This window comes from Entelurus aequoreus, linkage group LG16, assembly GCF_033978785.1.
Source record: "Entelurus aequoreus isolate RoL-2023_Sb linkage group LG16, RoL_Eaeq_v1.1, whole genome shotgun sequence".
NCBI lineage: Eukaryota > Metazoa > Chordata > Actinopteri > Syngnathiformes > Syngnathidae > Entelurus > Entelurus aequoreus.
Genome location: NC_084746.1, coordinates 48,620,531 through 48,634,730, shown reverse-complemented (window position 1 = coordinate 48,634,730; position 14,200 = coordinate 48,620,531). Strand labels below are relative to the sequence as shown.

The 14,200-nt window shown below is 38.4% G+C and overlaps 1 protein-coding gene across 2 annotated transcripts in view; it reads left to right on the top strand.

Moving 5' to 3' along the window:
- The window catches only part of lig1 (ligase I, DNA, ATP-dependent), a 109,486-nt gene that overhangs the window by 72,967 nt on the left and 22,319 nt on the right, over positions 1 to 14,200 (top strand). For both annotated transcript variants that reach the window (XM_062023164.1, XM_062023163.1), the window contains exons 21-24: positions 1,226 to 1,370; positions 1,698 to 1,780; positions 5,163 to 5,315; positions 11,534 to 11,587. In XM_062023164.1, coding sequence (XP_061879148.1) covers positions 1,226 to 1,370; positions 1,698 to 1,780; positions 5,163 to 5,315; positions 11,534 to 11,587 — 435 coding nt within the window. The remainder of the gene's footprint in view (positions 1 to 1,225; positions 1,371 to 1,697; positions 1,781 to 5,162; positions 5,316 to 11,533; positions 11,588 to 14,200) is intronic.

The following is a 14,200-nucleotide window of genomic DNA, read 5'->3' as shown; positions in this document are numbered from 1 at the left end:
TCAATTTGCTGCGTCTTACGCTTAAAGTAAATATTTATTGTGGCCTTCATGTGTTTCCAAAAACAAACTACCACTCCACTTCATACCTCATAAGTCTATTCCAGGCAGTTAGTAATGAATAGGTCAGTGTTTTTCATACCTACCACTGTTCTGTTTAAGAAATTTCACTTGATCAAACCTTTTCTAACATTCCACACTAGAACATTATAAGAATTTGCATGATTTCTGCTGTTATTGTATCATTATTGGTATCGGCCAGTACTCAATAACCTGACTCTCGCCAGATCCTTGTAGTTCGCTAAGCTCCACACAAGGATCTGGGACTTCTCAATAGGAGATGTATTTCAGAAGGCGGGGCCTTGTAAACAAATCATTGTATTGTATTGGATAAACCACTTGTCTGTTATCTTGAATGACATGCTACTTCAACCACTCACATGGAAATCAACCCGTGACGCTGATGAGAGCGACGCTGGGAAATCCAAAACAGAACAGCCGACATATTGGATAACGACAGAGCGAAAAGTTAGAGAACTTTTACTGAAACAACACAGCAATGTCAGTAGACGATCGATGTCGTTTGTGTAAAGAAAATATGCAGAATCAATGTCAGCTCATGACTCCTCTCTGCGTGCCGCCATTGTTGTTTGAATCAAACAAGTCGCTTCGGCGCTATGTCTCATCTATTAAATCCCGCCCGGCGATCCTGATTGGTTCATTATTTTTTGCTATCTTGAAGGAGTTTACATTGCCCTCGATCCCAGATCCTTGTGTGGAGCTCAGCGAACTACAAGGGTCTGGCGAGAGTCAGGTTAGTACTCAAGACTCTGAGGGATATAATCCTAAGGGAAAACGAGATGCCCCTAATTGTAAGTAGCTTACCAAAAAAAGCATAATTTTTGTTTTACTCGTTCCTTCATAATTGCAATTTTTGAGAAGAGTTTGTGTTCCATTGTTTCAGTTTTCTAAATGACCCTTAAACTGCAGTGGGCGTTCGGAACTCCGCTCTTCGTGCCGAGAGTGTCTTTAATGTGGGTGGTTCAAGTTTGTTCAAAACTGTTATACCTCTGTAGAGCATCTCGATGTGCATGTGCGTGCAGCTACTTTTCTTGTGTTTACTCCTTGTCAGTGTCAGACCGCAAGCTAAGTGGAAGAATGTGCTTTTTTTTTGGCCATTTGTAACATTGTATATTTTGTCCTTTTCAATGTGTTTGTGTGTGCACAGTCGCTGGTGCGCCAGCCGTTGTGTCAGCGCCGCGCTCTTTTGAGAGAGAGCTTCACCGAAGTGGAAGGAGAATTTTTGTTTGCCCGATCCATCGACTCTGACAACACAGACGCCATTGCCGAGTTCCTGGAGCAGTCTGTCCGAGGTGTGCGTTTGTGTGTGTCTGTGCAATTGTGTGCGTTGTGGCTTACTTTCCACTTTTCTTTCCTGACATCCCTTTGTAATCCTTGAACTGTTTGTATGACATTGAGTTGTGGTTTATTCCTGCCTGTTGCCTGCTTTTGTGTGTGTGTGTGTGCGTGTATGCACGTGCGTCACTTCCTGCTGTGTGTCAACTTGTTTGTGTGCCATTGTGCAGCATGAATACAAAGCAGGGAGTGCTAATATCAGCTCTATATTAAGACAAAAGACGTGCATGAGTCTCTCACAATGACTAAAAGATGTGTGTGTGTGTGTGTGTGTGTGTGTGTAGACTCTTGTGAAGGCCTGATGGTCAAGACTCTGGAGAAGAATGCCACCTATGAAATTGCCAAGCGTTCTCATAACTGGCTCAAGGTGAGTGCGTTGTCCTCAACCCACTCGACTGTTAACGCTGTAGAACCTGCACACTTTATTAGAACAGTAAGGGCCAACTAAATGGAGTGTTTTAATAAAAAGTTGCCTGTCCGTTTCTGAAAAAGTCTCAGATGCAGAGCAAACCTCAGGTCATCATCTACCAGATGACACACATACGGGGCTTAATTCGCGTCTGTGCTGATTAAGGCTGCAGCTAATGATTATTTTTCTATCGATTAATCTATAGATTATTTTTTCGATTAATCGGTTAATCTATAGATTATTTTTTTTGATTAATCTATAGATTATTTTTCCTTTTACCGATTATTTTTTTATTCAAAATGAAGATGAAAAAAATAAATGTAGGTCAGTTTTTTCAAAAGGCATGGCTTTTATTTACAAAAAAAAAGAAGTATGGCCACTCAGTCAACATTGACAACAACATGACTAAATATTCTGTAACAATGTAAACATTTAAAACTTTTAACATTTAACAAAATTAAAAGTAGCTTATTTGCTTTTTAATGTGCAAATATAAAAGTCAACATCCAGTGCAAATCTTAATATTCTGCAATAGTATAAGCATTTCAAAAGTAAAAGTATTGCTTATTTTGCTTTAAAATGTGCAAAAATAAAGATAAACATCCAATACAAAAAAGTGCAAAACGAAACATTCTGTAACAACAGTGTAAACATTTCAACAAAAGTGAAAGTATTGCTTATTTGCTAAAATGTGCAAAAATAAAGATAATCATCCAATACAAAAAAGTGCCAATCTAAATATTCTGGAGCACTGTAAACATTAAGTATTGCTTTTAAAATGTGCAAAATAAACATCCAGTCCAACAAAGTACACAATAACCAATACTACTCATTCCAGTGAGTGACTAACAGTTGTAATGAAGAAAGGTTAGCACGTCTACATGCTCTGCTTCTTTTCATGTTTACAATATTCCCAGCAGCTGAAAATAGGCGCTCAGAAGGGGTCGATGTGGCTGGAACTGAAAGCTAATTAGCCTTCACCTCAAGCCAGGACTGCGAGTGAGCTGAGCTGCAGTTGAAGTTTCTAGAAAGTCAACGGGCTCATAGTGATGTTACTAGTAGTTGACTGGGAGGTGTTTATTATCATTTGGGGAGAGTCCGCTGCCTGATGCTCACCTGCTAAACACATATCTGCTCCACGCTGAAGCGCTGACTACATGCGCTCTGAATACGCACTGCTGATTGGCTGCTAACGTTTTGAATACGCACTGCTGATTGCCTGATAATGCTTTGTGTGTACCAATCAGATGGTTGTGTGGGTGGGACAATGCTGAGACAGAAGCAGTAGGAGCAAAGCAGCTTGTTAAGACTTTAGCTTTAGCTTAGAAACTCGTTCGGTCCACCCCCGTACCGAATCGAAACGGTTCAATACAAAACACGTACCGTTACACCCCTAGCAGATACAAATGACACATTCATGTTTTTGTGTAATGATGACAACTTATGCTCGCGCGGACGATTGAATAGTTGATGGTTTTCTTTTCAAATGTTCGTTCATAGCCGTTGTGCTGCTATGATAGGCCATTTCCGCTCGACACAGTGTGCATACAACAACATTATTAGGCCGTTTATTGAAATACTCCCACACTTTTGACCACTTTTGGCGTGATTTTTCCCCCTCGCTCGCATCGTCTGCTTTGATCGTCTGCTTTGCGCTTCGCCATGACGGTAGTGTGACGTCATTATGCGAAGCGTCGACGCACAAAAACGGCGTCGACGTATTTACGTAACCGGTGACGTCGACGCGTCGTTTCAGCCTTAGTGCTGATGTTGCGTACAGATACAACACAATCGCACAAATTACTCAAGATCAGAACTTGAAATCCTCCCCTTAACCATAATATAACCCCAGCTTTCATCAGCCGCATCCCTTAAAGCGTCATCCTAATTTACTCTTAGAACACCTTAAACGCAAGTTTTGTCTTCAGAATGTTTAGTAAATTATTTATTTCTAGAATTTTTTAAATTTGTACCACACTCAAGACACCTTGGTGGACCAAATGTGCATTCAGCATATTTCACTATTTTTATCTATTTAGTTCTCATTATTTTTCTTTACTATTTTGATTAGTGCAGTCATTTCTGATTAATAAAACTTTTAAATTTTGATTAGTCACAGTAAATTTCTTGCTAGAACTATATAAATTGACCTTAAAAAATACCCCAATACTTTGACACAAATGCAACGTTGTCACAATGTCATACACAAACATGTTTTTTTTAATGTTTTAATATGTTAGATCCACTATGGACTGGACTTTCACAATATTATGCTAGACCCACTCGACGTCCATTGCATCCGGTCTCCCCCTACCCACATCTGCGGTCCTCTCCAAGGTTTCTCATAGTCATTCATATTGACATCCCACTGGGTTGTGAGTTTTTCCTTGCCCTTATGTGGGCTCTGAACCAAGGATGTCGTTGTGGCTTGTGCAGCCCTTTGAGACACTTGTGATTTAGGGCTATATAAATAAACAGTGATTGATTGAATGTTTTACTAAATATTAGGGCTGCAACAACTAATCGATTAAATCGATTAAAATCGATTATAAAAATAGTTGCCGATTAATTTAGTCATCGATTCGTTGGATCTATGCTAAGCGCATGCGCAGAAGCTTTTTAAAAAATTTTTTATTTTTATTTTATTTTTTTAAATAAACCTTTATTTATAAACTGCAACATGTACAAACAGCTGGGAAACAATAATCAAAATAAGTATGGTGCCAGTATGCTGTTTTTTTTCCAATAAAATACTGGAAAGGATAGAAATGTAGTTTGTCTCTTTTACCCGATTATTAATCGATTAATCGAAGTAATAATCGACAGATTAATCGATTATCAAATTAATCGTTAGTTGCAGCCCTACTAAATATACATAATTTGCTTGGAACTTGGTAACCGTGTTATCTAAAGTCCCATCGGGGTGTATTTTGTCACTACCCAACCCACGCCATTTTTCTGGTAACCATTCACGGTTAAAGTAAAGGAGCATGTGCGGTCTTAACTTGTACAAACGTTTAACAAACAAGATTTCAACATAGCAAAATTTACATAAAACAGCAACTGCATTGTAGTATACAGTTTATTGTCACCACACTCTGTTGAAACAAATATTGTCTGCCAACTTTGTACTATTAGGCCAGTCTACTACTGGGCACTGTGTGCTGACTAGCTACAGAAGACTGCTGGTCAAACATCAAACTCTAATTTTCAGACAAATAACGTAGTCAAGGTTATGTGGAAAGTGAAGTTTTGCAGCAAAATGTTTTTTAATTGTGGCTGACCACAGTTGTATGGGAAACATTAGTCCAAAATTAACACAAATATCATCCTGCAACAGCTAAAGAAGGACTACCTGGAAGGTGTGGGCGACACAGTGGACCTCTGCGTGATTGGCGCCTATCTGGGAAAAGGCAAGAGGACCGGGATGTACGGCGGCTTCCTGCTAGCCTGCTACGACGAAGACAACGAGGAATTTCAGGCGGTCTGCAAGGTGCGTAAATTACAAAGTAGAGATGTCTGATAATATCGGACTGCCGATATTATCGGCCGATTATATGCTTTAAAATGTAATATCGGAAATTACCGGTATCGGTTTCAAAAAGTAAAATGTAAGACTTTTTAAAATGCTGCATTGTACACAGACATAGGGAGAAATACAGAGCGGCAATAAACCTTAAAGGCACTGCCTTTGCGTGCCGGTCCAGTCACATAATATCTACGGCTTTTCACACACACAAGTGGATGCAAGGCATACTTGGTCAACAGCCATACAGGTCACACTGAGGGTGACCGTATAAACAACTTTAACACTGTTACAAATATGCGCCACACTGTGAACCCACACCAAACAAGAATGACAAACACATTTCGGGAGAACATCCGCACCGTAACACAACAGAACAAATACCCAGAACCCCTTGCAGCACTAACTCTTCCGGGACACTACAATACACACCCCCACTACCCCCTACCCCCCCTTCCTACCTCAACCTCCTCATGCTCTCTCAGGGAGAGCATGTCTGAAATTCCAAGCTGCTGTTTTGAGGTATGTTAAAAAAAATAATGCACTTTGTGACTTCAATAATAAATATGGCAGTGCCATGTTGGCATTTTTTTCCATAACTTGAGTTGATTTATTTTGGAAAACCTTGTTACATTGTTTAATGCATCCAGCGGGGCATCACAACAAATTAGGCATAATAATGTGTTAATTCCACGACTGTATATATCGGTATCGGTTGATATCGGAATCGGTAATTAAGAGTTGGACAATATTGGAATATCCGATATCGGCAAAAAAGCCATTATCGGACATCTCTATTACAAAGCATTAAACCTTATGTCGTTCAACTTTTACTTCCTGTTTGGATTTTTTCTGCAACCTGTTAAGACAGAAAACTGCAATTAGAACTTGCATAGAAGACTAAGTGATGACACAAGTGTTAACCTGGGGGGTTGGCAACCCGAGACTCTTTAGGGCGGTATAGCTCGGTTGGTAGAGCGGCCGTGCCAGCAACTTGAGGGTTGCAAGTTCGATCCCCGCTTCCGCCATCCTAGTCACTGCCGTTGTGTCCTTGGGCAAGACACTTTACCCACCTGCTCCCAGTGCCACCCACACTGGTTTGAATGTAACTTAGATATTGGGTTTCACTATGTAAAGCGCTTTGAGTCACTTGAGAAAAAGCGCTATATAAATGTAATTCACTTCACTTCACTTCACTTTAGCACCGGCATGGTGGCTCCCTAGAGCTTTTTCAAAAATGTATGAAAATGAAAAAAGATGGGGGGGGGGGAAATATATTTTTTGTTTTAATGTGGTTTCTTTATGAGGAGAAACATGACACAAACATTGTTAATGTTTTCCAATGCTGTAAAGATGTGGAGAATACATTTTACATTTCAACATTTCTGTCAGCGAAGATTTACGTCAGCCTACGACACATGTTGCTTTAGCACAGCGTGGTGCCAGGCAGGTGGCTGTTGCAAACAAAACAAATACCTGTGTGAGCAGATATTCTGAAATCATCAAATCCAAATACGGCACCTGCCTTGTTTCACGTGTGCCATATAAAGCCTCGGTTTGCCTGGTAACAGGCATGTGATTTTTCCGTCTAAAGTCGGAATTCCGTCTTTTTTAATCGGGGAAAAAAATAAAATTATCTCCCGTTTTTCCGTTTTTTTTCCCGACCCTAAATTAAGATTCGAGATGCAGTTTATATTACGCCGTAGTTGATTGGTCGATATGTTCCTTGTGACCAATCAGGACATTTGTTATGAATGATGACGTTAAAAACGTCATCATTCATAATGGTTATTACCGCCATTTTCCATACGCAAACGATGTCGGTTCTCGAGAGAAAGGACGCTTTACGAGTAAAAGAAATTGATAAACATGTCAAAAATAAGTTTCGATGGGACTGGATGGAAAGGGAAATCACTGATACTGTTGGGAAGAAGGAAGTTACGACTTTGTTCGGTGATTTTATTCGGAAAATCGATCGTCCCGGAAAGGTTTTGTGCACGTGGTGTCATGATAATATTGACTATGGATCACGAGGTTTCAAGGCTTTGGAAGTACATGCGAAACGCCAAAAACATATGAAACAACTTGAAGCAAGGAAAACCAACTTTTCACTAGTTGGTACTTTTGGATGTCAACCGAAAGTGAGCAAACCTTACGGACTTCATCCTTTGTTTACATCGACAACTGCCGTAGACATGGAGACGAAAGATCCACCCAAACAACCTACTTCAGTTGCAGACAGGGTTGTTAATAATGAGGTAAGCTAAAAAATATTTGCTTGCGAAATACGCACGTTTGTTTTAAATATTAACCAATTATTGCTTTGCGAAATATAAATGGGTTTTTCTAAAAATAAAAAGCCACGTGAAAATATACTATGAAATTACAGAAATTCAAAGAGTCGCATTATTGATTCCAGTTAACAATTTATTTGAAATAAATTTGCATATAATACTATTTTGTAATATTAAGTTCTTATGTAGTCTGTTGAAACTATTGTCAGTGGTGTAACAATCTTGAAGGTAAATATTTTCACACTTGTTTCATGCAATATGTCAGTGTCCTAACATTATTATTATTTCCTATTTTCAAATATGAGTAAACAATACTAAACATGTTTAATTATTTTCATAAATTGATATCCTATTTTGGCGAAAAGAATGAAATGTTTACATTTGGTATTTTGTTAAATAAATTTGCAAGGAAAGCTCATGTTAGGGCTGGGCTCTCCGAGAAAGCTAATGTGTGAAGTGAACTGAAGTAATGTGGTAATACTGTAAATAAACTGTAGATAATAACACTGATCAATGTGACACCTGTGGATGTGAAATGAACACAAGATGTAAATATTAGTGACTAAATACTGTTGGGACTGAACCATATACATTGATTCATTAGGATAATTGGGTTATGTATGTTCTATTAATGATGTTTTCGTGTCTTTAAACACTAAAATGAGGGATGCAGGGTAGAAGCGCGAGAGAGCCCACAGATGCTTGTGATGAATCAGGCGGGTCCTGGGCCGCGCCATGTACTTCCAGCTATTTGGTGGGCGAATTAAAGCGACTGCGTGCGTGTCAGTAACGACCGCTTTGTCGGCATTGGCTGGAAGTTCTTCACGTTGTTCTCGCTGCACGGAAGGAGGCAGGAGGATGTGGCCCTAAGAAGACGACCTCTCAGGACCTCCCTGGAGCCTCTTGCGGTCGTCCCACAGAGTGGTGTGCGATACCACTGATTGTTTTTTTGGATCCAGCAAAAATCAGGCTGGTATCTGCGATACCAATCCGATACCGATACTTTGTTAATATATATAAATGGTTGATTTACACTACCGTTCAAAAGTTTGGGGTCACCCAAACAATTTTGTGGAATAGCCTTCATTTCTAAGAACAAGAATAGACTGTCGAGTTTCAGATGAAAGTTCTCTTTTTCTGGCCATTTTGAGCGTTTAATTGACCCCACAAATGTGATGCTCCAGAAACTCAATCTGCTCAAAGGAAGGTCAATTTTGTAGCTTCTGTAATGAGCTAAACTGTTTTCAGATGTGTGAACATGATTGCACAAGGGTTTTCTAATCATCAATTAGCCTTCTGAGCCAATGAGCAAACACATTGTAAAAAAAAAAACTAGCAATTAAAATGAGTCACTCAGTATTATAAAACAAGTGTATGTACACTTTTATTGTAGGCTATTTGGAGACACTACATAAAGAGTTGAATTTGAATGAGATGACATTCAGTGCAGAATAACGCCATTATTAATGTTTCCCTGTGATTGTATTTTTAGCGTTTGAAGAGAGTTCCCCAAAAGCAGCAACACTTGAAATACACTACTTTATACATTTTAACGGACCCATTAGGTATATTTACAAAGTATGTTGAAGAGGTTCATTTAGTCTACTAATGGGTATTTATAAATGGTTGATTTATATAGGCTAGTAACAATCCATATAACACGTCACAGATGACGTCACGCTAACATCACGTGACACCTCTGATGAAGGCTGCAGAAGCAAGATAGCTGAAACTTGTCAGGTACAAAACTTTACCTTACTAGCCTATATACACTACCGTTCAAAAGTTTGGGGTCACATTGAAACGTCCTTATTTTTGAAGGAAAAGCACTGTACTTTTCAATGAAGATAACTTTAAACTAGTCTTAACTTTAAAGAAATACACTCTATACATTGCTAATGTGGTAAATGACTATTCTAGCTGCAAATGTCTGCTTTTTGGTGCAATATCTACATAGGTGTATAGAGGCCCATTTCCAGAAACTATCACTCCAGTGTTCTAATGCAGTGTTTTTCAACCTTTTTAGAGCCAAGGCACATTTTTTGCGTTGAAAAAATGCAGAGGCACACCACCAGCAGAAATCATTAAAAAAATGAAACTCAGTTGACAGTAAAAAGTCGTTGTCGCAATTGTTGGATATGAATTCAAACCATAACCAACCATGCATCACTATAGCTCTTGTCTCAAAGTAGGTGTACTGTCACGACCTGTCACATCACGACGTGACTTATTTTTAGTTTTTTGGTTGTGCTCCTGTGTGTAGTGTTTTAGTTCTTGTCTTGCGCTCCTACTTTAATGGCTTTTCCTGTTTTTTTGGTATTTTCCCGTAGCAGTTTCATGTCTTCCTTTGTGCGACATTTCCCGCATTTACTTTGTTTTAGCCATCAAGAATATTTCAGTTGTTTTTATCCTTCTTTGTGGGGACATTGTTGATTGTCATGTCATGTTCGGATGTACATTGTGGACACCGTCTTTGCTCCACAGTAAGTCTTTGCTGTCGTCCAGCATTCCGTTTTTGTTTACTTTGTAGCCAGTTCAGTTGTAGTTTCGTTCTTCATAGCCTTCCCTAAGCTTCAATGCCTTTTCTTAGGAGCACTCACATTGTGTTTATTTTTGGTTTAAGCATTAGACACCTTTTTACCTGCATGCTGCCTCCCGCTGTTTCCGACATCTACCAAGTATCCACCTACTGATATGGAAGAGTATTACATGGTTACTCTGCCGAGCTCTAGACAGCACCGACACTCAACAACAACACATCATTTGCAGACTATAATTACTGGTTTGCAAAAAATATTTTTAACCCAAATAGGTGAAATTAGCTCATCTCCCACGGCACACCAGACTATCTCACGGCACACTAGTGTGCCGCGGCACAGTGGTTGAAAAACACTGTTCTAATGGTACAATGTGTTTGCTCATTGGCTCAGAAGGCTAATTGATGATTAGAAAACCCTTGTGCAATCATGTTCACACATCTGAAAACAGTTTAGCTAGTTACAGAAGCTACAAAACTGACCTTCCTTTGAGCAGATTGAGTTTCTGGAGCATCACATTTGTGGGGTCAATTAAACGCTCAAAATGGCCAGAAAAAGAGAACTTTTATCTGAAACTCGACAGTCTATTCTTGTTCTTAGAAATGAAGGCTATTCCACAAAATTGTTTGGGTGACCCCAAACTTTTGAACGGTAGTGTATATATATTTTCTTTGTGTCCATTATGGCTCTTTTAACATTTTGCCGACCCCTGTCTTAAACAATTCCCAATGATTAAAAAATGGCAAGTTGATGGATGTTAAATCATTCCTTTTTGATGAAGATGCTGCACTCAAATTTAAGAAGTTGTCCACCATCATTTGTGTTTTGCCCTCTTTTGACCACTTGTCTGTCTATTGGTGATATTTCTCGATGTTGCCTGTTTGTTACTGTATCGTGTGCATCGGCTGCAAGTGTGTGCGTTTGTGTGTCTGTGTTTTTGGAGACTATTGTTGCTTTAGGTTAGTGTATGAGCCTTTAAACTGTCACTTTCCACTGAAAACCTTGTGTATGTTAGCTGCAACGTTTCCCAAGTGTGCCACTCAACCATGCAGTGTTGGTTCTCTCCTCTCTCAATCCACCAAAAACCTTTAATCCCCACTTTTTCCTGCTGTAAATTTTATGTCTTTATCCATGGAAAAGGGATTTGTCAATGCAGCGCTGCCTTCAAAACTTTCACACACACGAGTGTATACACACACGATACACACTGATACCTGGGTGACTGGAACAGGCACGTTGGTGATGTTGCAGCAGACACGATAGACTAGAAAGACCATTTGTTGACGTTGGTATCAATATTTTAGCCTGAATGCTGAGAGACAAAACCTTTCTGATCTCCTTGTCTCTCCTCTAGATCGGGACGGGCTTCAAGGATGAAGATCTGGAGCAGCACTACAAGTTTTTAAAGGTAAAGCAGTGCCAACTGAGCCCATCTCTTGCGCTCTTTCTTCAGTTTTTTTTCTAGCAGAATAACAGCGCAACACTAGGCTGCTACTGGCAGTTTTATTTTTAGACTGATTTAGGGTGACATAATATATCAATTTTGAGTTGCAATCGATTTATTGAATTACGGCGATGTTGAAAAAAAACCAAAAAACATTTGTTACATCATGTTTCCGCTAGAGATGTCCGATAATATCGGTCTGCCGATATTATCGGCCGATAAATGCTTAAAATGTAATATCGGAAATTATCGGTATCGTTTTTTTTTATTATCAGTATCGTTTTTTTGTTGTTGTTTTTAAAAAAAAATTTAATCCACATAAAAAACACAAGATACACTTACAATTAGTGCACCAACCCAAAAAACCTCCCTCCCCCATTTACACTCATTCACACAAAAGGGTTGTTTCTTTCTGTTATTAATATTCTGGTTCCTACATTATATATCAATATATATCAATACAGTCTGCAAGGGATACAGTCCGTAAGCACACATGGTTGTGCGTGCTGCTGGTCCACTAATAATACTAACCTTTAACAGTTAATTTTACAAATTTTCATTAATTACTAGTTTCTATGTAACTGTTTTTATATTGTTTTACTTTCTTTTTTATTCAAGAAAATGTTTTTAATTTATTTATCTTATTTTATTTGATTCATTTTTTTAAAAAGTACCTTATCTTCACCATACCTGATTGTCCAAATTAGGCATAATAATGTGTTAATTCCACAACTGTATATATCGGTTGATATCGGTATCGGTTGATATCGGTAATTAAAGAGTTGGACAATATCGGCATATCGGATATCGGCAAAAAGCCATTATCGGACATCCCTAGTTTCCGCTCAATCATGTTTGGCGACTCCAAGCCTGCAACAGCGCTCTCCACACACACACACACACACACACACACACACACACACACACACACACACACACACACACACACACACACACACACACACACACACACACACACACATAGGCATTTGTCGTTAATGCGGATTTGTCGCTTCCGGTTCGCATTCGCTCATAAACATACTACAGTGTAATGGAACATACTTAGCAAAGCGGGATCTGTGTTGCTTATTTTGTGGCTTTGTCGCTAAATTTACATTAAAAGTTATACAGAGGAACGTGTCTTGTTGTGCATTCAATCATTAATCAAATATAAGCGGTAAAAAAAACAAAACAAGTAGCTGTAGTGTGAGTGAGAGCGCATATCCGCCTCCACAAGCTCAGAGTGTGTATAACACTGCCGTGCAAAGCGTGGAGAAAAGAGGAGGAAATCTAGAAGTGTGATACCCAAACTGAATCACTACAATTAGTTTATAGCAGGGGTGTCAAACTCATTTTCATTGAGGGCCACATCGCAGGAATGGCTGCTTTCAGAGGGCCGCATTTTAAAATGAATTTACATTATGCATGCACGTAATAACCTGTGATTAATCATGATTAACCGAAATGCATATGCATTCGATTATTAGATTTTTTTTATGTATAACTTGCTTTAAAATTATAAATAAAGGTGACAAGCAGATATTTAACTACCGTATTTTTCGGACTATAAGTCGCAGTTTTTTTCATAGTTTGGCCGGGGGTGTGACTTATACTCAGGAGCGACTTATGTGTGAAATTATTAACACAGTACCGTAAAATATAAAATATTATTTAGCTCATTCGCGTAAGAGACTAGACGTATAAGATTTCATGGGATTTAGCGATTAGGAGTGACAGATTGTTTGGTAAACGTATAGCATGTTCTATATGTTATAGTTATTTGAATGACTCTTACCATAATATGTTACGTTAACATACCAGGCACCTTCTCAGTTGGTTATTTATGCCTCATATAACGTACACTTATTCAGCCTGTTGTTCACTATTCTTTATTTATTTTAAATTGCCTTTCAAATGTCTATTCTTGGTGTTGGGTTTTATCAAATAAATTTCCCCCAAAAATGCGACTTATACTCCAGTGCGACTTATATATGTTTTTTTCCTTCTTTATTATGCATTTTCGGCCGGTGCGACTTATACTCCGAAAAATACGGTATTTGTTTTATCTCACAAAAATAGTTTTGCAATACAGTATATAATAATATAATTGGCATGATCAGATAATATTAAAGTTTAAAATATGCATTTTTTTGTCTGTCCAAATTTTAAGAATGCATTTAGTTAAAAAAAAAAAGTTTTATTGAAACTAGAGATGTCCGATAATATCGGCCTGCCGATATTATCGGCCGATATATGCGTTAAAATGTAATATCGGAAATTATCGGTATCGTTTTTTTAATTATCTGTATCGTTTTTTTTTGGTTTTTTTTTAAAAAATTTTATTAATTTTTTTTATTAAATCAACATAAAAAACACAAGATACACTTACAATTAGTGCACCAACCCAAAAAACCTCCCTCCCCCATTTACACTCATTCACACAAAAGTGTTGTTTCTTTCTGTTATTAATATTCTGCTTCCTACATTATATATCAATATATATCAATACAGTCTGCAAGGGATACAGTCCGTAAGCACACATGATTGTGCGTGCTGCTGGTCCACTAATAGTACTAA